Source organism: Pezoporus occidentalis, unplaced genomic scaffold (assembly GCF_034315485.1).
Source record: "Pezoporus occidentalis ecotype Australia unplaced genomic scaffold, CSIRO_AGI_Poc_V1 ctg40, whole genome shotgun sequence".
In the NCBI taxonomy this organism is placed as follows: domain Eukaryota; kingdom Metazoa; phylum Chordata; class Aves; order Psittaciformes; family Psittacidae; genus Pezoporus; species Pezoporus occidentalis.
This window is the reverse complement of record NW_026915725.1, coordinates 2899001-2923172: the sequence shown is the minus strand read 5'-3', so window position 1 is coordinate 2923172 and position 24172 is coordinate 2899001. Positions and strand designations below refer to the sequence as shown.

The following is a 24172-nucleotide window of genomic DNA, read 5'->3' as shown; positions in this document are numbered from 1 at the left end:
CTGTAACAGCACAGTTGCCAGTAGTTGCCAACTGGGGACTCTCCCAACTTATTTGATAAGGCTGTAGCCAGTGCCAAGTTTGGTGCTGCTGTGGCTAAACTGCCACCAGTTCCCGAGTAGGTTAGTTTTGAACAATGCTCCAAAACCAAGACAACTACTGATTCCCTTTTCAGGTAGCCTGCAATAATTTCATACACTACTGTCCTTGCTGTTCGGTATAAACTGTATTTTTTTTTTTTTTTTAAAGAAAGTTCAGAAACTTTGTAAAGCATTTAACTTTGCCTGTATCTATTTGGAAGGAAATGGGAACTAAAAGCTGTTTTTTTGAGAGGTAGGTATGGCAAACAGTTCTTTAAAACATTTGTTGCACACTGTGAACAAATGTAAACATGTAATTAAAAAAAAGTGGCTATAGTTGCTTCTCTTTTTAGAGAGGCTTAATGCTAATTTCGTTCTGTCTGTCAGCTCAGGTTGAAATAGGATGATTTTAAGAAATATTTTATTTCCTGTGAAGTCCTCACTAATTCTCTGTGTGTGGCTGGATACATACAGAATTTTAGCATATGGAATTGGAGGAAAATAGAGGCTGATGAAAATTACCCTAAGGGAGAACATATACTGTAGTCTTTAAAATAAGCACCATTGGCATTTTGCCAGGAGATAGTACTTAATTTACACAGTTTTTTCTATGAGCTTGTTTCTTTATTGAACGCTGTGAAATATGTAATATTGTAAAGTACAGTAATCTTAAATGCAAGAAGAAACAGTAATCTTAAATGCAAGAAGAAACATAGACACCAAAGCATGGGGCTTGTCAGTATCAAGGCGTCTGTCTGTTATTTCCTTGAAGTTTACCTGCTTCTGGGATAAAAACCATCATATTAATGAATCCACTGAATGACTTGCTTAGCGGGTTAACTAACAGAAAAGCTCTTCTTCCACAGTCACTTCCAAAACCAAATGGACTAGTAGTTGCTCTCCTATTTAGTAAATGTTTGTTATTCCTGGGTGGTTATGCATGGATTGTACCAATTTATTTTATGTGGGCTTTATTTGTCTATTTCAGGTTCGTTGGAAAGTATGTGGTAATTGAATATAATTACTGCTTTTAGGAACCTCGTTTAAGAACTGATTAAAGAATAAGTGCATTTGGAGTTTCTTAATCTGCTTAATATTAAAGGCAGCTGTTAGATATATTTCAGTACTTGCTGCAACAATGAGAAGTTTACGTACAACTCCTAGATTTGATTCTGTAAGCATGGAATGCTGTTGGGTAGCTGTTGTGAGTAAACAATTTCTCAGAGTACTTTTTGTTTTGTAAGGTATTTCTTGTCCTATGTTCCCTTCTGTCAGTGCTTTCGGGAAGAAGGTTTACATTTTGAATCTTCAAAGGAAAAATACTGACAGGAACGTAAAGGCAGTATTGCAAAATACGTATTTTGACTTTAAAGAAACTAAGATATTTGTTGCCTTTTTTGGGTAAAATTTCCTTGCTGAGTCAAAAGCCTTGTGTAATGATTTGCATATTTTCCAGTGAGTTTGGAGTAGTCTTAAGGTACTCTCTTTCCCTAAGAGGTCTGAAGAATAGCTCTACTTTAGGTAGTGGGACACACAGTTTTGCACTTCCACATTCCAGAGGTTTCAGAGGGGATGTAGCAATTGCATGGATTTGCAAATGCATGAAAATCTTTATTTTCCTGCTTTGTGAAAGCCAGGCAAAGGTTCTCAGGCTTCTTGTCTAAGAGAAGGTAGAAGTATGAGAAGCTCAGCTTTAGAGAGAACTTACCATCCATATTGGAACAGGAAGATGAACTTTCTTTGGCCCTGTTTCATATGGAGGGTTAGGAATCAGGTTTTATACTTCTCATGACTATGGTAGGAAGAACAGAAGTTCACTGAGCTTGTGAAAATGGGTAAGCAGTCCACCATGTGTTTAAACTTGTTCATAATGTAGCTGGTAGTTTGTTATAATTTTCAGAAAAAATTAAGTCATTTTACTGTAAATTGGTTGAAGGGGTCCAGAAACACGTGTAGTATGTAGTGTTGAAAATCAGGAGCCACATGCTTACTAACTGGAATGCTTATATTGCTTTTCTTTCCGAGTTCAGTGGGGAAAAAAATTACAGATCTTAAGGCAGAACTCTGAAAAAACAGGACTGTAACTGGAGCTTGAGTTTTATGGGGTCTGTTGAACTCTCTGTTTATAGAGGTACCTTACTTTTGAAGTTACTTGCACTTAATATAGTTACTCAGATGAGGTTGATAGATCATGACCTTGTTTGTTCCTAAAATCTGAAATGTGTCAGGTCATGTTATGGAAAGCTAAAAAGCAGCCAGTCTCAGACCCTGTCAAACAACTGAATTATCTGTATGCACTACCTTTATGTACAAAGGGAGCAAGGCAAAGAATTAAGTAGGATTATCCCCTTTCTGATCCTTCAAATGTTAGGGTATGATTTTAGGCTGTATTAGCTATTGGGTTGAATGCTTTTTAGAAGTCTTGTGGAAGCTGTACAAGAATGACTCACCTACCCCAGAGCCCAGCATGTTAACAAAAATGCTTTAGTTAGCTGACATTTCATGTTAAATGTTGTTCTAAATACCTGTAAAAGGTTGTTCTGATCTCAGAATTTCACTCATTCTCATGGCTTTCCAAGTAATAGTGGTTTTGTGTTATATTCTTTTGATATTTTTATTTCAGTGGTATCAGGGTCCATTTTTCTTAAACTGTACTTTCTACCTCCTATGATTGATGTTTTTTTATTTATTCGACTCATTCTTTGCCTCACAGAAGGGAGGTTGTGACACAATTGCGATAAATCAGTTACAGTTTAAATATAGACAATTTTTTGCGGGGGAGGAGGGAAAGAAGTTTTTCTTTTCTCATCTAAGATCTTGTAATGGGATATCTACAGAGGTGGCAGTGTGTTGTTGGCATTTGTTACCTCAGCAAGGTTCTCTCTCATTTTTAAACATGCTTGACTGGTCCAGTGCTGGAGGATACTTTCATTACGAATCTACTCTTAAACTGTTAAATTTTACACATAAATGTGATATGATAAAATCTCTCTAAATGGCATTTCAGTAATTAGGACAGTAAAAAATGGGAAGAGGTTTGGCTTTGTCTGATGTATCTGACTGAAATGCTGGTGAGAGATTGTGGTGATGTCTAGTACAATAGTGAGCTTCCATACAGCATGTATCCACATTTATTTGCCTCATGGTTAAAAAAAATAAAAAATAAAAAAGTAATTGTGTATTCTTTTTGTCTTTTTTTTTTTTTAACTTCAATTTTACTGACAACTTTTTGAAAATATTACAAATTGCCACACTATCCCAGTAAAACAAATGAATAAATTGACAGAAATGCTATGTCAGGTACTAGACAGGCTGTTTTCATTCTAGCTTGTTTTTGAGGTTGAAATGGGCTTGATACACTAATTTAAGCTTTGTTTACAGGAGATTCTTGCTTGATTAGTTTCTAAGTTATTTATGAGGCTGTCCAAATCATGCTGAAATTAAAACAGAGTTCTGTTAAACAACTTATTTAATTAAAATAACTGAGCATCATATGACTGTTGAAGCATGCTTTGAGACTTTACACCAAATGTATGAATAAAATTTTGTTAGCAGTTTTTCTGCATTTAATTTTGTAGATGTATGCATGTATATCATATGGTATCTTGTACCATTGGGCACTCAGTCTAATTTGATGTTTCTGAATGCCATCAATACAGGTAATGATAAACGAATGCGAAAATTATTGTAACCTAAGAGGGCATAAACAAAAACTTGAAAGCAAGGAAAATTTTGAAGCTTAATGCTAGTTAACTGTTGGCTGTTTAACCATTTGGCTAGTTGAACAGTGATACAGAATTTACATAAATTAGTATTTGTACTGTGTTAGAGTTGGTAAAGCGTTACACGAATCCCAAGTATCTACTGGCTGATCTCCTGCAAACATACATAGTTAGACTTTTAAAAGAAGTTCTTAATAAGCTTAGCTGCAAAATCCAATAGTTCTCACCCAAGAATCTGTAACAAAATGTATTTGTATGCTTCTTATCATGTTAAGTATTTTCTCTTTGATAGACATGCTATATTTGTGATGAACAAGGCAGAGAAAGTAAAGCAGCCACTGGTGCTTGTATGACATGTAATAAACATGGATGTCGACAAGCTTTTCATGTAACATGGTAAGTATAATTTATTATTTAACATCTCTGATGTTCCAGAAAGAATCAGTGCACACAATGTAATGAATAAACTATTTATTTAGGTTATTTCTGAGTAAAGAAACGTAATAAAGTGGGCTGTGTAGAAATACCTAACTTTATTATAATACAGAATTTTTGCTAGCAATGTAGTAGGAGCAGCATAGACAATTCTTGTCAGCTGCAAAAGCTTTCTGATAATGTTCCTTTGGGTTGTGTTCAATGCCATGTCCTCGTGTGAATAAGCTTTAGTGGTTTGTTTTTTTCCTTAAATTATTTTTCTTAGATGATGTTTTATAGGATGTGGGAATGTTTGAGATTGTACGCCTGCTGGTTTGATACTTAATTCTGGTGATTTACCAGATTTCCCAGTGGGGAAAAATTGCTGAGTTATACATAAACATGCACTAGACTCACCCCTTCTTGTACATATTTCCAAACATTTGGATGCAGTTCACCATGCTGGTTTTATCTAAATGGTACACATCTATCCTGAACTATTGATTTAGGTTTCGTGTGTAGCTGTTGAAGAAACAGTTATGTCCGCTACCTGATTGATTCTACTTTAAGATATTTAGGCTTGCTTGCATTGAGGAGATGCTTGTCTCACTTTATGGACTTCTAAAGAGGCTGGATAATTAATTTAAGTCATATGTCAACAGGTAAAAGGAAGCAAAAGGAGTTTCACACCAAAATTTACAGGCATTGTTTGTTTTTTCAAATTCAGCTGAAGCTATTTTGCAGTAGATAGATAGCAGATTTACACAGACTGTCTAGCTACATAATCTGTGGATTTACCCGTCTGTTTTATGAGTGCTTCAGTATGCTGCTTCTTGACCAGCTTAGTCAGGGAAGTGGTATTTGCGCACCTACTTAAATTACTTAAATGTATTTTCTTCAGTGCCATCAAGTGATACTTGGAAAGTCTTGTGCATATCTTAAAGGATATAATACTGTAGTTTAGGCACTGTTTTCTTGGCAACCCTTCTTTCAATTACCTGACTATCTGGCAGGCTTTCATAAGCATCTAATTTTTCATTGGATGTATCAATGTCAAGATTCTTTTTATGGTGCAAATGGATTGTGTTCCTCAAAGCATGTGTACCATGTAAAGAGGTTACTTGGATGTGAAATAAATGTATACATCCAAGTTTTTGGATGACAGTCTCTTTTCTTTCAAACACTTGGAGGCATACAGGAGTCCTTTTCAATTTTTTTGTTAATTTCAAAACCCTGTTTTTAGTGAATGCTGTAAAGTACATGAGAACTAGGTTAAAAATGAAACCGTATTGCCAATTCTTAAGATTTTTTGATTCTAAACCCCTGAGGTTTGTACTATAAAATTATACCTGGACAGAGACTACTGTGACTGAGGATACTGAGAGGCTTCTGTAATATTTAAAAAATGAAAGAAAAATGTGAGAACTACAGAAGGCAGAGATCCAGGGTCAGGTGTATCAGTTTTAGGTTAACAGAACTAATGTCTAAGGAAGAATGAGCTTGAGTCCGTCTGGTTTTGTATGGCAATAAATTATTGTTTAAAGATGTCCTCTTAAATGTTGTCTTGAGTTGGCATCTGCTGTAGGTGTACATGTATTTGGGAAGCAGTATTTCTGGATTGCCCAGGAACGTAAAGTATAAATAAGGGGGAAGTGATTTTAAAAAAGCAGTGAAAATAAGCTGCCTTATATATTGTTCTTTCATTTCAATACTCCCATGCATAATTTTGACTGTAACATTTCATTATCATGCTAATGAAAATTATATGGAAAATGAAACTGAATAGTTTGTTTTTCAATCTCTTAAGTTGGTTTTGACAAGAAAAATCAACATTGCATGTGGTGAAAACCAAATTTGATTGAAAAAATATAGTAGAGTAAGGTAATAACTAGCCTAGGCAAGGAAACTTGTATGTCTCATTCTTTTTAAAGAAATTAACCTGCCACAGTCTTTTAAACCGATAAATATTATTTATTATATCATTGAAGTCCTATTAAAAGAAAAAGTTGTTTTCCTGGCAAAGCAGAGAGGGATGTATGTACCTTCAGAAAAATGTCTTCTGATCTATTGGATCTACAGTATGTTTTGTTAAAAACTGTTCTTTCCAGAGATAATTTTTGGCTTCAGTTTGAGCCAAGTATCATTGCAAGTTGCTTGGTTTATTCATTTGTGGGAGTAGCTGCATAATAAATGTAGATTTTCAAGCTGTAAGCTTGTGTAAGTGGCTTAAAGACTATGAAAAAGGCATTAGGCCAAAGTGTAAGCTATACATATTTTTCAGTGAACTACAAAGGTTGGTTATGTGCTTGCATGTCACTTGTGTGGAAATCTCTCCTATTAAATGCAGATATAAGTATCCATACATTATCAGCTGTGATACTGTGGTGCAAGCTGATGTAAAATTACTTTCCTTGAATGTTGTTTGGTTTATTTTTAGTGCACAGTTTGCAGGACTTCTTTGTGAAGAAGAAGGCAATGGTGCAGATAACGTCCAATACTGTGGCTACTGTAAATACCATTTTAGTAAGCTGGTACGTATTTGTTAAATTCTATAAAAAAAAGGTTGCTGACTTTTCCTCTCTGAATTGCTATTAACACTAGAAATAACATTTTTATGTAGCTCAGAAAGTAGATTGTGTCTCATTAAAACAGTGTTTTTAATCACAGTTACAGAAATACTAGCTGAAAATGTTTTTTCTAAGTGGTTACTTTCTAGATGTGTGGGTCATTCCCCTTTGCCAGAAATAGAATGCACATTTACTGTTTTTTTTTTTTTATCTTGAGTTCCTGTACTGTTTCTTCTGCTATTTAATTAGTTTGCTTCTAGGAATTTATTTCATTTTAGAATAATATTGAATATATTAACTTGCTATCTTGCACATTAGAGGATAAAGAAGCCCTCCATTTCTTTTTGCTGCTGAAAGGAAAAAGGGTTTTTCCTCTTGTTCTAATGCTCACTGTGTAGCCAGTTAGATATTCCTTGCCTGTAAGGTCTTTGAAACAATGAAACAGAACCTTGAGGAAGTGACTTGAGGTTTGATATTTTTTATTTTTATCTTTTAAACAAACAAAAATCTTTGAAATTTCCGCTATTTCAATAGGTTTTGGATCAAATTCTGAAGTCTTTCCTATCACTTCTTACCAGTTTGATAATTCCAGGAATCTGTTTCTGTGTATGTGTTGTGAGTGTGTGGCCTTGAAGGACTTAGTGATATTTTAAAAATGTTACTTATGAATATTGAATTATGAAAATTTTAGTATATCAACTTAAGTACAGATACTGCTGTAAGTGTAGTTAAACTTGCTGATTACTTGTTTTCACTGCTAAAAAAGGTGAATACTTGGGTGACTTCTGAGTAGGTTGCATTGAGGTAAAAACACAAGGCCAATGCACCGTTTTAGCTTTCTAGAAGATAAGCTTGTGCTCTTGTGAATATTGATGAATTTGCTTCATAATGAAAATAAGTCAGGGCTTTCTGGGGCCCTTACTAAGCTAAGGTTTTTAATTATCCTGAGCTAATATGCATATATGTATATTTAAAAGGCAAGTTTAATGATGAAGACATAACTGTATTTGACATGTGATTAGTTAGCTTCCCATTACGAAGCTATAGAGTTAAGAACAGTAAAGACTGACAAGATAGTTTAAAGTGTTTTAGTGTTTCTTCTAGGATTACTGTGACTGTTGATGCCTGGTAAAATACAGGTGTGTAGTATTTACTACAGAAGATGGTGGGTGGCATATATCTGCTATACCACTGAAAACATTGTTTGGCAAAGCACTGACCTGAAGTGTCTTTGTAATCCTACCTCAGTTATAATAAAATAATATTCGAACACTGGCATAGCATGAAGTTTTTGCAGTCCCAGACTGGGCAATTATGTCTGCCACCTTTAAATGCATACATGACTGTAACATTCTGTATCCTATTTTTTAAGCCATTTTATTGAAAATACTTCAGTTGGATCACTTGAATAATAAATCATGAAGCCATAAAACAGCCACCTTACAATGCATTTCAGGCATGTGGCAGTGTGGCTTCATGTGATACTCATCTGAGCAGCATCTTCTCTGTTTTATGTTATGCATATTTGAAAATGTGTCTAGCGTCTTTTAACCTTTAAAAAGTGATTATCTCTTTTCTTTGTGGAAAACATATCTTGCCAATTTGTGGAGGTGTAAAAGCTGATACAAGCGTAGGCTTTTTTCCTGGTTTACTTTGGGTAGGCTTGTTAATTGTTCTGAATTTGTAAGTTTTTCAGTGACTGAGTTGTTTTTTTTTCTTCAAGCAGTAAGGCATCTTATCAGTTGAAATGCTTTATGCTTTTTATTTATTCAAATGATTCCTTTTCTCTGTCCATAAATATATTTTCTCTTTTTAGAAAAAGAGCAAACGGGGATCTAATAGGTCATATGATCAAAGTTTAAGTGATTCTTCCTCTCACTCTCAGGATAAACATCATGAGAAGGAGAAAAAAGTAAGTGGATTTGTCGTTGCTAATTATGTGGCACATCTGCTTAATAGTAGCATTTTCTGGTAAACTTAAGTTTTGCTGGAAAGCTTGAAAGAAATCTTGTTTCTGAAGCACTGAATAATAAATGACACAGGTGGTAAACTAGAGGTACAAGTGTCCAATGAGGAAACATCTTCAGGTGCATTTATACATGCACCTTCCTATTCTTGTTTATCATCCATTTTGGGATACACACTGAAACATATCTATTGGGAAGGCTGTTTTGTGCAGCTTCCTTTGCTTTACTTTTCCATTAGAGATTTTTTGGGTAGCGTGATTAGGCAGGATAGAAAAACAGAGGTAGACATTTTAGCAAGTGTGCTTCTAAACAGGTGTGTCTGATTTTGTATCCTTGAACCCATTATTTCTCTCTTCACCCAAGAACTGGCATCTCTTGTTAACATATCGTACTGGTACTAGTGGTCAAGCCCACTGTGATGGCGAATATCTTGTCATTCACCTGGGAATCTTCCTGTGAGGGTTTTTATTACTGCTGGTTTAATAGTTGTCTATTGGAAATCTATCATGTAAAAGCCACTGGTAACGGACAGTGGCACCATAATGCAAATTTGCTTTGGCTCTTTTTTAGCCCTTTAAGAATACGCAAAAGTGGTCACCAGCATATATCCCATACAGCTGATTTAACTTTTCTGTGGGTGTGGGTAGACTTAGTTTTGCATTATTCAAAATCATTACATAAAATTTGAAGTCAGAAAATGTACTGACCAAATGTGTATTGTATGAAAGAGCTCTATTTATAGTGACAGGAAATTGCATAACAAATGTCAGTCTTCAGACCCTTAGTCTCATTAATATTTGATTTGCTTTTTAAGCTTATTTCCACTTTGGATGGATGTTGTATCTCCAGTGTTCTTGGGTAATTATATATCTGGTTAATGGTGTAGGAGAATAGTTCTGTCTTCATTTGGTAGTGCAGAAGAGATTGCATTGTCTTGTGGTTGTACCTCTAAACCTAAATTTATGACTAAGAAAAGTATGGGGGTTTGGCATATCTTTTTTTCTTAGTAACACACTGGTAGAAAAAAAACCAATCTTGAATTACAGACTCCAGAACTACCTTACCAAAAACCTTACAAAATATTTGCCATATTTTGACTAATGTGCTTAGTTTTTCACCAGTGTCGTATTTCAGGTCATGTTTTGTCCAAATACATGAATGGATTTTTACTCGCATTGACAAAACTTTGAAGTTGAATTTGAAGAAACCTTCAGGTGTGAGCATGAGGCTCAATTTCAGTTTTGTACGTCTGTGTAGTGCAAAAAACCTGTTGCTATTGAGTTTTGTTGCGTGGTGGGGTTTTGTTGTTGTGTTTGTTGGTTTGTTTGTTTTTTTAAAGTGCTTTGGAGATACTGTCGTAATACCTGGAAATCTTCAGGGCATACTTGGAGGGACTTTGTAACAGTGTGTTCAGCCAATATATCAGCTGTTTTCTTCTGCTTGCTGCTCAGCTTCTCCTGCTCTGGAAGTGTTTTGATGTGGATCTTCTAGAAATAGTTAATGTTGTGGCTTGCCTTTGCAAGTCCTGGCTTTTTTCTGTGGCTTGAAGTTTGCTAGAAATTGGATGTGAAAGTTTCTTCTACCTTTTATGAACTGAAACATGGCAATCTGAAAGATCTCATGATCTGATTTGAGCCTGGGGTGGCATGGTGTAGGGTGAGGAGTCCCTGCCCATGGCAGGGGGGTTGGAGCTACATGATCTTAAGGTCCTTTCCAACCCTAACTATTCTATGATTCCATCTGTAATACTAAGTGAAGCAGTGCAGTTTGAAGCACTAACCTATTACTTAACATTTGTTGGTTCGCATGGTACCTTACAGCTTTGTATGTTGCGTAATAACAAAACACTACTCTAGCTAAAACCACCAACAAGAAAGTTGCAGTTTCCTAAAGCTGTTGTTCACATAACTTTCTGCGGCTATAGGCTTTTTGTTTGGCGTTTTTAACCTTACATTCCACAGTTGAAGAATGGCCTTTGCATTGCAAAATACTACTCCTCAGTCAATGAATTCTATGTGGTGTGGAGGCACATCCTCTTGATAAATTTAACTACCTTCGGCATATGATATGTTATTTGATACAGTATATCAAATATACACTGTATCTTGGTGTAGTAAGGTTAGGATGACTTACTGTATTTTCCTCTTACGTAAATCTGTTTGGAATCTAGATTGTTGTCACATTACAGTAAAAATGTGTATCTTTCTTCCCAGATACGACGGTATCTCGTGTGTTGTGTCCTTATTTCTGTCCATCCCCTGTCTGTGTTGTTGTGTGCCTCCTCCTTTTTCCCTCAGGAGCACTATATTTTCTACTGTTATCTTTCATCTTTGTTCTTTGGAATTTTGGGTCATCTCAACTTCAGGCATTCTTAAATCTTTCTCTTTTGCCATGCAGAAGCCATATGAGTTGAGGATTAGAACCTTTTTTATTGCATAGACCTCAGAAGCTGTCCATATGCTTATAAAATCTTACTCTTCATTAAGAAGAGGTTGATCTGAAAATGTCAATATGGATAGCTGTCATTTCTGCAAATAGACACTGAGTTGAAAGTATGTGTTTTCCTTCAAATGATGTACTTTGTCTCTTCTAGACATTGTGCTCACAAACTTGATAGCAAAATATAAGGGTAGAATAATACAAAAAAACCTAAACCTTCGGTATGATTTAATTTTAATGAGGAATTTGAAGCTACAGAATAAATAGCTTAGTTATATTCTGATTACTGTTGCACTAAGTATTTTTCGTTTCTATGGCAGAGCCGTTAGTTGGAAGTTAATTAAAGATGCGTCTGTGTGCCTCATAAGTAGGGTTGTAGTATGTTGCTTGTCATCCCGTTGTAATACCCCTTTTTTCAGGGTCCAAGTGTTTACTTCAAGCTTTTAGGGGAAAAACTGAGACCATCATGAGGCTTTGGAAGAACACCTTGCTTTACTCATGGTCCTGGCAACCTTATCTGTGGAAGGGACTAAAGAAGGAACCAAACACATCTGCAACAGACCTTTGCGTAAAGGAAGTCTTTCTTGCCACTTAGGTGAAAATTAGGCAAGCTTACGAGCATATATGTTTATGACTTCTGAAAAATGTGAATTTACTGCATAGTAAGTAACTATTACGTAGCAGCTGAATTACACAAATTCCTTTTCTACTAAAGGTCTTTCAGCTTTGGTCTGGGCTGAGCAGGAAGTGGAAATTTAAAACTCCCTGGTATGATGGCTAATATGATGCAAATTAAACAAAAAGGGGCTTGTAACTGAAGACTTCAAATATGTAAGAAGTGCTGACTGAAGAGGGGAAAAAAGAACAAAATAGTGACGAGGAACCTCAGGGCACTATTACAGAAGTTGGAGGGTGTCAGAGGAGAACCTCATATGCAGGAGCCAGGACAAGTGTTCTAAACACTGAGTTACTGGCTAAAGGAAATGCATTATGGGCATGATCTTGCTGCTTATCCTGTTCTTCAAGGAACGTTACAGCTCCCCTAATTTTGGGGGGAGAAACTTGAACATCTAAGAAGAGTTTGAGACACTGCATGACCTACAGTGTGTTCCACTGTAACTGTGAGTTTGTTAAGTGTGTGAGAAGGTAAAACTTGTGAACTGCATAAACTTTCCCAGTATGTTGTGAGGGACCTTACATTCATGTCAGGACTATGAATTTCATTTGGGAGAAAGGCACTTCATGCTTTTTAATGTATTTTAATGCTCTGTGTGGGCTGTTACAAATCAAGTTCTAAACACTCAGATCAAGTGTTTATTATGATGCCTCCCTGTATGAATAACTGACTGTGAAAAGATAAAATTGACCTGCCATGCATCACGTAAGATTCTGTGGCAAAACCAGGGACATACTGCAGTTCTTGAGTTACCATTCAGCTACATTAGCAATGGTTTCCTTTTTTTCTCTTTGGGGGAAAAGAAAAAAATTAAAATTTTTCTGGTTTAGTCCTGAAGAATCAATTTATAGCACAGTATAAAGCAAAGTGTTGCAAAGGCAATTCTGTCATTCCTCTGTTAATTGCCTTGTTTCATAAACTTAATGCTGTTACTTGAACACTGTGGGTTTTGTGTAGCTTTTTTGGGGGGGGGGGGGGGGGGGGGGGAGTGGGGGTGGAGGAGTGCCAGACTGATCTCAATAATGTAGTATCCCACTGCATTTTTATAAAAGTTTTTGTTAATCAGTTTAATAGATCTGTTTAATCCTCAGCTGTTCTTGTAGTATAAAGCAAAATTGTAAGAATGGTAAAGATAACTAGAAGAAAAGTGATCTAATGCTAGATCAATATTATTCAAATGAGAGTGGTGTGGTATGGATAGTGATGCTTGTCCATGTTGATTTCTTCCAAATTCTGTTCAATTAAAGGGAAAGAAGAATGCCTGTAAAACACATTTAAAAATGGGTCAATAAGTCTATACCATATGTAGCTCAGTGTATATATAAATGGTCTTTAATATCTATCCATGAGCTGCAGAACCTGGTTTTGTTTCCTAACAAAATTTCTGGATTTTGTGTGTTAAAAGTCTCATTACTTGGGAGACTGGCAGAATCTGTTTGTGTAAACAAAATGTCGTTAGAAAGCTACTCTGAGTATATTACATAATATGTATCTTTGAAGTCTGCATGATTAAGAGCAGAGAAGACATCTTGTTTGATCTGTTGGCTGCTGAAGTTCTGTGTTAACTTGTGCTGTATTCTGTGTCAGCTTGAGAAAGTATACAGCACACATTTTATTTTAGTAAGAGGAAAAGTAGGAACTTCTGTTTAGACTGTCATGCTTATCATAGAATTAATGATTTGACTACTTTGTAACATGTTATTAAAGTAACTTAATGTTACTTTAAAGTAACTTAATGTAAGTTAATGTAACTTAAAGTAACTTAATGTTACTTTAATGTTACTTAAAGTAACATGTCATTGTGTTATTGCATCATCATAATATTTGAAGCTCTGGAACAGGTTGCCCAAAGAAGTGTAAGTGCTCCGTCCCTGGCGGTGTTCAAGGCCAGGTTGGACAAAGCCTTGGGCAACATGGTCTAGTGTGAGGCATCCCTGCCCATGGCAGTGGGGTTGCCCTTTGATGATTTTAAGGTCCTTTCGAGCCCAAACCATTCTGTGATTCTATGATTTATTATGGAAAAAAGAGTAACGCTAACCTTGACATAACAAATGCCTCATAATTGTATTAAGCTTGGCACCTGGGATTAGTTAATTACTTTGAAATCAAAATGACAAATGCACCACCCTTGGGTATACCTAAAAACTACCCTTTAAGCTGTAGGATTTTGTGACACTGTGCTAGTTGCAGTTGTCTTTTTTCCTTCAAAGTCTACATTTTGGTCTTCTACTTTGCACTGTGAGAGAAATCTAAGTCAAACCCAACCCCAGCAGAACCTGTGCATGAAGTAATAGTTATTAGTAACAATGATAACTCTGTAGGCTGTAAAACTGAAATTCCATGGGTAGCAAAAATCCACAGACATTCATCTGAAGAAGTTCTGTTATTTATTTGTTTCTTTCATTGAGCTCCTACTTCACTGTGGTTTTTATAGGTGTCTCTTGAGCAGTACTGCGAGAATCAGAATTTTGAGTAGGTCTGTACTATAGCAAGTTCTTCCTCTGCTCATCAGATGAGTAGTGGTTTTTTAAAAGAAAAATCACATTGTTAGTCCAGATGTCTTCCTTAGGCTGCAGGAATCAACCAAAAGACTGTCTGCTTCACTGAAAAATTGCTGTGATATTCTTGAGATGTAATGAGGTGTTAATCTTATTTATTTTGTTGTTTATTATTTCTGCTATTGTTACATATGTCCTGATTTTGGCTGGGATAGAGTAATTTTCTTCTGAGTAGCTCGTGCAGTACTGTGGTTTGGATTTAGTCTGAGAACAACACTGATAACGCACCGATGTTTTAGTTGTTGCTAAGTAATGCTTACCCCGATGAAGGACTTTCTCAGTCTCACAGTCTGTCAGTGAGCTGGGGTACAAGTAGCCAGGAGTAAGCAGAGAGAGGATGCCTGACCCAAACTAGCCAAAGAGGTATTCCATAGCACAGCATGTTATTATACCCAGTATATAAACTGGGGGGAGTTACCTGAAAGGGCAGATCACTGCTCAGGGATGAACTGGGCATTGTTCAGCAGCTGATGCGCAATTGTATTGTGTATCACTTGTGTTTATTCCTTCTCTCTATTTCCTATTATTACTACTATTATATCTTACTTTTATGTCCATTATTAAACTATTTTATCTCAACCCATGGGTTTTGTACATTTTTTTTCAACTCTCCTCCCCATCCCACTGGGGAGTGGTGAGGTGTGAGCGAGCGGCTATGTGGTACTTAGTTGCTGGCTGGGTTTAAACCACAACAGTGTATTACTTCAGTTTCACCAGTATCTTCCCAAAATTTTAAGAAAAGACTTTATGTCTGATTACGATTTTGGTCCTTATACAAGTTCAGTGTGTTGTAGCATTACTTACTTAACTCCTCAGTGTTTGTGCTCTGCCACATTGTAAGGTAGAGGAGGGTAACATCTGAATAACTGGAGTGAATGGTAAGATGGACTTTAAAGAAATGTGGATGTTTCTTGGTTGAGAAAATTATGCAATGTTGTTTGTCTTAATTTAAAAACTAGATGACACCTGAATATTAAAAATAGGTCATTAAGGTTAGTGCTTGTTTTTTGTTTCTGTTTGAGTAATGTACCTTCATGCACCAATTCTGTAGCTATAACTCTGAGGGATGTAGAAGCAAAAGGTGCTTTAAGATGTTCTTTTTCTTTGTTTTGAATCCTAGATTAATAAAGATTATTTGTACTTTGTTGACTGCGTAATAGTTTCTAGAATATAATCTTGATAATTTTCAATGAAGCTGTATGTATATGTGGTAAAATGTTTTGAGTGCTGGTAGACCACATGCAGTTAAAGATGATCTGCAATGGTAAGCTGAGCCAGGATAAACATATTCTTTTTACCATTCCATTTACCTATTTCTTAACATATATTTGATGGATATCTTCAAGTTACGTCACAGGCAGGAGAGCATTTCACAGTATGTAACATAACACATATTAAACAGTTTTAAATACTTGCAATTTTTATAGGAATAAATGGAGATGAGCATAAATAGTTGTTTTTAGTTAATCCTGAATCGTTTTTGAAGTTATAACGTGCTACTCAAATATTTAGGACCGAGTATCCATCACTAACCATTAATATTAAACAGTGTAAATAACAGAAAAAAGCTCATTTTAATGTTAAATTTCCAAAGAAGAGTAGCATATTCTTAGTAAAAGTTGTGCATTAGTCTTGCATCTAAGAGAAGCTTTGACTGGCATTTTTGTCAGTGATTTTTTGAGTCTTTTTACCATTGACAGTTAAAATTCTGACCATGATCTGACCATTATCCCTGAATTGAAGTGAGTTTTTAAGTCTTTTAAGTAATTGTAGAAAGGAATAGTACTTAAGAACAACTTTTGTGCTTAGAACTGACTATGAATGTATTTGAATAATGCTGGCAGTAGTGTTCCACCTCCACCTGTAAACTGTCCTGAGCCTATCTCCTTTTATTGCTGTGACTGCAGCAGTGCTGCTACTGTATTTAATTTTCCTGTTGTGGTTTATACCGTATAAAATGATAGATAGATGTATGCCTGAGCAAGGGCCATTCTTGTCAAAACAAGATAAATTAAGATTTGAATTTGAACTTGAGGACCATAGGCATTTTTCATTCTGGAATTGTTATGGTTATATTACTAGTAGCTGCCAGTCACAAATAAGAGGCCAAGCAGGTCTTGTGTTGGGAATTAGCAAGAACTGTGTGCAGCTTTCTGTTAAAGACGTTAGTTGTGATGGTGACAGCTCTGGATTTGCAAGCTTCAGTGATGAAGAGATAGTGCAAAATATCCATAAAAGACAAAAGCACAAATCTGAGTACTCTGTGCTAATAGAATGTTCTGAAACATTTGAATTATTTGAGGGAGTCAGAAACAGTGGCTGAAGAATTAGTGATTTAGACATTCCGATGACTTTCCTCACAAGAATCATAGGATCACAGAATAGTTAGGGTTGGAAAGGACCTTAAGATTAGCTATTTCCAATGCCCCTGCCATGGGCAGGGATGCCTCGCACTAGACCATGTCACCCAAGATTCTGTCCAACCTGGCCTTGAACACTGCCAGGGATGGAACATTTACCACTTACTTGGGCAACCTGTTCCAGTGCCTCACCACTCTCATAGTAAAGGACTTCTTCCTTATATCTAACCTGAATTTGAAAATGTTGTTGAGGTTTGAAAACTTTGCACAACCAGAGGTAGTGGGGGGAGGGGTGTGTGTGTGTGTGTGGGTGTGTGTGTGTGATGATTTTTGTAATAGAGAAGGGGATAAAAATGGTATTTTTGTTTTAGGTCAGCCCAAGCAGTTTTGTTTGAAAGGCCGGTCACTGGTGCTTGTTGATACTGTGCATGTGTTTTAATTCTTCCAAAATAGAAGTTAGTCTCCTGATCCCTGGGCAGATGAGCTCTTACTCCTCCGTCCTGTGTCTACCTCCTCTTGTCCCTGTTACTGCCTGTTTCATGCTCCTTCACTGAACTAACTTAATTCACTAAAACAGCAGAAAACTATCCGCTTTGGGTTTTGTTGCTGCTTTTTAGCAGTTTGAATTGGCACACAGAAACTCTGACAAGCTAAGCAGTGTGGGAGGGGTGAGAGACGGGTCAGGAAACCTTTTTTTTTTCTTTGTAACAGTGAACTGTTAAATGCCAAACTTCAGAAGGTAGCTTAATGAAATGAAGTACTGTGGTAACCTCTTTGGAGAGGGCTGTGACTTCCTGAGACAAAAATGAATTGCAAGTAAGTGTAAATACCTTGAACAAGTTAAATGATACTTCCACATGGTAATGTTATGGATTAATAATGCCATTAGGGAAAAGCTGAACCCATCCATTCCATCTGTCCTGGAAGTTATTATTCACTTGTATTATTCAGTCTTCCCAGACATTAAGGTCCAAACTGTGGAAAGATATATTTGATAACATTTATTCTGTTGATAACAGATTAGAGCTTACATAAAATCATACATGTATCCTTAATCTGATGTTTCAGTGAGATTGTGTTCAGTCAGTAGTCTGATAAATGTTTCCTCTGAAAGTACGGTAAAGAAAATGAGTAAGTGCTGATCTTTAGAGTGATCCAATATGTAAATGAGCTAAAAACCAGAAGAGCTGGAACCAACTGTATTTGTGAAATCGTATTATGTAAAAGTTTTGTAGATTGAACCTTTGTGAAAGAAAGAGAAGCAATGAAAGTGTGCTTTTTTCCCCTTCTTCACCTCCTGCTCCCTGTCCCACAAGAGGGAAATGTACAGAAGGTGCCACAGAATTCTAGTAATCTTGTACCATATTTATATTCTTATCTTGCAGCGTGTAGCTGTTGGAATTAAGAAGGTATTACATACTTTTTTAGATAAGAAGCAAAACCCAAAAATGAGATCCCTTGTGATAAATAAAGCTTTCTGATTAATCATGACATATGAACTCAAGGTATTTTGTATTGGTATTTAGCTACATCATAAATCAGGGCTCTTCAAGTTCTAGGATGAATAATGTTATAGCTGTTTATCCGATGGCTGCATGGCCACTGCACCTTATTTTTCTTAAAGTAAGGAAGGTTTCAGGAGCTGCCTGAATCTGATCCTGTTGCGCTTATGTATTTGTGGCCACGATTGAAGTTTCCTTTGTCAGCTTTGTAGCTAGCTGTGTAATTTTTAATGTATTCTTCCGCTGAATGTTTCTTCTGCTAAATCCTGTTCTTACAGAATGTAGCAGCTCTGCAACTATGTTAACGTACAGATGTTTGGAACATCTGAACTCATGCCTATGAATCTTCAAAAAAATTGAGTATATAAATGGAATACATTAGGTTCTGCCTGCCCTCCAGGGCTCCCTTAGCTTTCACTTATTAGCAATATTATTTTCAGTCCTTATTAAGTAATTTCTCCCCTTTTTTTGCCTTACAGTAAAGATTGTAAAAGGTCAGACACTTGATACCACTTTCCCTAGAATGGTGGGTTTTCATGTAGAAAAGTGAAAAGCATACAGTGAGTTGTGCATGAAGGGCCAGCTGTCTGTTTTTTTTCTGGCAGTAGAGAAGATGGCTAGTTTTTGTGTCATTTGAGACACACCTGATTGAAAGCTGTCATACTTGTTAATATTGTGGGAATTCATATCCCTCTGTTACTCCTTTTCTAGATCCAAAAGTGAATATTTCAGAACTCTTACTGTGCTTTGTATGCATCTTTATGGTGAGAAGAGGGTGCAACTGCAAGGAGGCACTTTGTGGGAACTAAATCTCTTCATCTCAGCAGGTTGTTGCTGATTTTTTCTTATCAGTGCAAAACCTTAGCATTCCTGTCAAAGGTTTTCCTGCAATGAAATGTTCTCCACTTCTTTGATGTTATTTGCATCTGGAATCAATTCACATTCAGAAGTAGGACTTCTGAACTTTGGAGGAAAAAAGAAAAGAAAAAAAAAGAGGAAAGATTGTTACAGGAGGTAGAATGTAAAAGGAGGAGGGAATTTAGAGTTAAGGACAGGAGATCTTTGTATGAGATCTTTGTATGCAAAGAGTCTTTGGGTGGGGTACCCTTCCAGTGGCCTTGAGTGGTAAGCTGTAACCTTGGCAAGCTGGCAAGTTTTTTGTTGATGTTTTGGATCTGGGAAAAGAATTTGTGGTTGCTGATGTTTCACTTTACAGAACTTAAAGCATTTTCTTTCCAGGCTCAGCTGTTTATACCCCTCCCTTTCCCCTGTTTTTGTATCCCTCTTTCCTTCTTCTTGACACATCCTTTTCTGTTGAGACTACTATCAAAGTGATTTCAGTACGTTACAGAATGTAATTTGAAGGCCTCCTGACTATTCCTTTGATCAGAATTCTATGTTTCTTTGCCTTTCAGACAAAATTAACACTGGAAGTAAAGGAACACTAGAAAGTCAACAGAAGAGATTGTAAAACATGTTCATTTAAATGTTTCCTATTGTTTACTGATATTGCTGTGAAATCTCATCTTAAAGTATATTAAAGTCATTCCCCGTTGGCTCCAAAATTATAAATAAAAAAAAAATTCTTTATGGGGATTTGAATTTCTTAGTAAAATGATGAAAGCTAAAGAAACTCAGGCAGTGGCTTAGATTTCCATTTCATAACTTCCTTCTTGAGGCTTGTTTGGGGTTCAGTGAAGTTGTTTAGTTTATATAAACATGTACACTGATGATACAGTAAGATGGTAACTAGCACTGATGAAAGGCTTTTGGATTACCAGATTTGAATGGTAACATGGCAGTCTTGGTGTAGATGCTTCTGTTTTCATCCCTGCTTGTTTTCTAGTAGTATGAGTATCAATTCTGAGTCTGTTACATTCAATAAATTATTGAATAGACTGTGCAGTGCATTTGGTTCCCTCCTCTCTGTATTTCTTTTCTTCCAAATGTGTATTTTCCAGGCCTAAAAAGACCTAAACAAACAATCCGTACTCCAAAAAATACCCCAAAGGAAACAGAAACATCTGTGGTCTAAATCTCCCTAACAAGCCTATGAGGATGATCAGGGGACTGGAGCACCTCCCATATGAAGACAGCCTGAGAAAGTTCGTGCTGTTCAGCTTAGAGAAGAGAAGGCTGCATGGAGACCTCATAGCAGCCTTCCAGTATCTGAAGGGGGCCTATAGGGATGCTAGGGATGGACTGTTCATTAGGGACTGTAGTGATAGGACAAAGGATAATGGGTTAAAACTTCAGGGAAGTTTAGATTGGATATAAGGAGGAAATTCTTTACTGTAAGGGTGGTGAGGCACTGGAATGGGTTGCCCAGGGCAGTTGTGAATGCTCCACCCCTGGCACTGTTCAAGGCCAGGCTGGAGGAGGCCTTGGGTGATACAGTTTAGTATGAGGTGTCCCTGCCCATGGCACGGGGGTTGGAACTAGATGATCTTAAGGTCCTTTCCAACCCTAACTATTCTGTGATTCTATGTTAGGTTTTAAACAACTGGAATTCTACCTTATGGTATATAATGTTGTAATTATGACACCTGCACACTTTGCTATGAAAAACAAAACTCCACATTGCTATCCAAGCAGCACACTGAGGGGAAAAAAACAGTAACCAAGTTCACTTCAGTGTATGAAAAAAACAAACGTAGAAATCCCCATCAGACTTTTGGACCTTCCTTAGAGTTTTAAGAAGCATATAAGCATCCAAAGGACTTTGCATATTGTATTCTAGCAAGTATATTTTTGCATGATATTTTGGTGAAGATGGCTTTGGTACTGCATGAATTTTCTTGACTAAGCTGGCAAAATTGTAAGTTCTTTTATGAGAGTGGTTGTGCAGTTGCTGTTGAGCAATTTACGTTTTCTTTAGGGAGTCTGGGTAATAATTTTGATAGTTAAAGATCAGCATGGATAATTTTTAAGATTGAAAACAGTTACTGAGTTTTCATATGGCTATTCAGAATTAAACATTTTATGTTGTCTTCATCTTTTCAAGCTCTCAGTGGGAGTATAAAAGTCCCTGTGCCAATCCATACGTATGCATTTTTTGGGTAGCTTTCTGTTGAAGCACTCATTCTGAACAAATGACCATAGATCATGCTGTTCTGCTGTGTTTTGTGTGTGTGTTCATATATACCTAATAAAGAAGCAAAATACTTAGGTGCCAGTAGTTTACAAGTAACTTTCTCTGCAGTTTTCCTGCATTTTCTGATGTTGGCTGTCTAAATAAACCATATTATGATACTGTGGGAAAGGTGACCTTGGTAAAAAAACTTAACTTTAAAAATACTGAACTCCTGTGTTCTAAGTTGAATTGTTAATTTTGTCAGACTTGGGCTTTGTGTTTGAATTATTTAAACAAAAACAGTTTGGGTCTGCATCTGTAATCCTTGAAGGATTGATATCTACCAGTATTGAAGACTTCTTTTATAGTCTAGAGACTCCGGGTTAAGCAGTTATTTTCTGTCTGTTTGCAAAATTTCATTCACACTGCCAGTGATTCATGTTGTATTTAAAATAAATAAATTCTCATGCTCTTCTAGAAAGCAGACTTCAGTGGTATAGCTTTCGATATTTTGTCCAGTTTAACATGGAAGATACTTACTTAGTATGTAAACTGTATGCACCCTTTTTGGGAATGAAATCTAAATCAAATTTCACATTGTTATGCATAAAGATGGCAGTAGTGGAGCCAAAGCTAAACTTGGCTTAATTTGCAGTAGTATCCCAATAAAAAATACCGTGCAGGTGCAGAAATGCAGGAAGATCGAAATTGTTGGTGAGAAATGCAGGAAAAATTCTGTCTCTAAAAACAGAGACAGCCATGTCTCTGTTTTTAATCAAGTTTCTTTTGATGATTAATTTATTATTTAGAAGATGGATAAATTAACAGCAGTGGATTCATAAATGCTGCCTATAATTGAAGAATTTCAGTTTGTGTACTTTGAAAACAAATATAAATCTTTTTTGCTTTTATAAAATTTTATTATAAAAATTCAAAAAAAAATAATGTTTACATTAAAATAGTGCAGGATGTTATTACTCTCTCAAATTTTGATAACACGTGATGCTACATAAAATGAGTTATGCTAAAGATGAAGCTGAACTTAGACTGTATTCTCTTTTGTAACTTACAGAAATATAAAGAGAAAGATAAACACAAGCAAAAATATAAGAAGCAGTCGGAGTCCTCACCATCCTTGGTTCCATCTCTTACTGTAACTACAGAGAAAGTAAGTCAATGTGTTTTTCCTCCTCTTCCACTTCAATTACTTATGACGAAATTTCATGATGTAATCATTCCGTTATATATACAGGAGCTTTCTAATGGTATAGATTCTGTAATTATCAGTCATGCTTGGTATTTTTCCTATTGCATAAAATCCCCAAATACTTTGAGATTTATCATATGGAGAACAGCTTAAGAGTTTTGTACTAGAGCAGTGAGTGATTCAGTGACCTCAGTCAGGTGCCACTGATGGTCCAGTAAGTTTTATTTCATTGACTTATGTTTAATAATTTGAGAAGTTTTAGAAAATCTTTCCTTTGAAATTCACTTGTGTGTGCTGAGCTGTCACTGAACCTATAAGCATTTAAGCTGGTAATTAATGAAATTACAGCTCATGCTTCATCTACTTGTAATATCACATTGCCTTTTTAGCAGTCTGCTCCATTAGGCTCTGTGGTCTTTCCTTCCTATTCATTTGCTAGCAAATACCTAACTCAAAGGACAACATAGAGAGTTAAATAGTGACAGATCTCATTGTACTCTACAAGAATGCTCCATGAGCATTAGGTGGACAGCCTGCCCCACTACGGTCTTCACCATGGACTATAGGGGAATGGGCATCAGCTCTGGTGCCTGGAGCATCTCCTCCCCCTACTTCTTCACTGACCTTGGTGTCTGCAGAGCTGTTAGTCTCACTCATCTCTCTGTCTGCAGTTAGTCGTGGGCCAGTAACTTGTCCCCCTCTTAACTATGTTATCCCAGGGGTGGTACCACATTTCTGGTGGGTTCAGCCTTGGGCGAGCTGCTCGTCTGTCTTGGAGCTGTCTGGCATTTGCTCCATCAGACATAGGGCCAGAAGCCACATCTGTAGCATCCCTGCTACCAAAACCTTGCTATAAAAACCCAATGCAGTGTGACAGTTTTTATTGAAGTTAGGTTGTAGAACACTTTGAATAGTATTGACTGGTCCATGTTATTCGTTATTTCCTTTTATTAATTTGTCCTGAGCATATTCCTCTTTATCAGAGACAACTTGCAAACCTCATAGCCTGTAAAAGAAACTTGCCACCCTTCTTGTGTGGGAAGTTCCTTTAAACGCTACGTTTTTTCGTTTAGGTTTTATGCTATATATGATCATATCTTTTTTCAGTTACATCATCATCTAATCATCATAATAAATTTTAACGAAATGTTGCATTATTGTACATTGGTGTAAAAGTTAAATAAAATATATTGAAATACTGGTTATTTTTGAATCCTACTTACTGCAATATGCTTTTAATGTTGAACAAAGATTCTGTTCTTCTGCTGACCTGTTTTATAATTGCTTTGTCCTCCTCAGACTTTTTCTAATTACAAGGTTTACAACTCAGTGGTGTGTACTTTAGGAAGGCGAACAAGAGAAAAATCTCATGTTAGCAAACTTCTATTAAACCCAGTTAGGGACTGATAGTCTTCCTGAGTTGTTGGCCATACTGATAATCGAGATTGTACTACATATGTATGTATAGCAAGTCAAATAAATTTTTGCAGGTAAATCTATAGGATTTATAATAGGAGCATTTTAAATATTTTTATGTTCTTTTGAATACCTAAACCTCACCTCTTTATAGTCTTAAGAATAATAAAATAGATAACATTAAAAAAAATGT

General features: G+C 36.2%; 1 protein-coding gene across 3 annotated transcripts in view; it reads left to right on the top strand.

Annotated features, from left to right (window-relative positions):
* The window catches only part of MLLT10 (MLLT10 histone lysine methyltransferase DOT1L cofactor), a 129902-nt gene that overhangs the window by 37500 nt on the left and 68230 nt on the right, over nucleotides 1–24172 (top strand). For all 3 annotated transcript variants that reach the window (XM_062633651.1, XM_062633650.1, XM_062633649.1), the window contains exons 6-9: nucleotides 4093–4196; nucleotides 6652–6745; nucleotides 8598–8693; nucleotides 22429–22524. In XM_062633651.1, the coding sequence (XP_062489635.1) occupies nucleotides 4093–4196; nucleotides 6652–6745; nucleotides 8598–8693; nucleotides 22429–22524 (390 nt within the window). The remainder of the gene's footprint in view (nucleotides 1–4092; nucleotides 4197–6651; nucleotides 6746–8597; nucleotides 8694–22428; nucleotides 22525–24172) is intronic.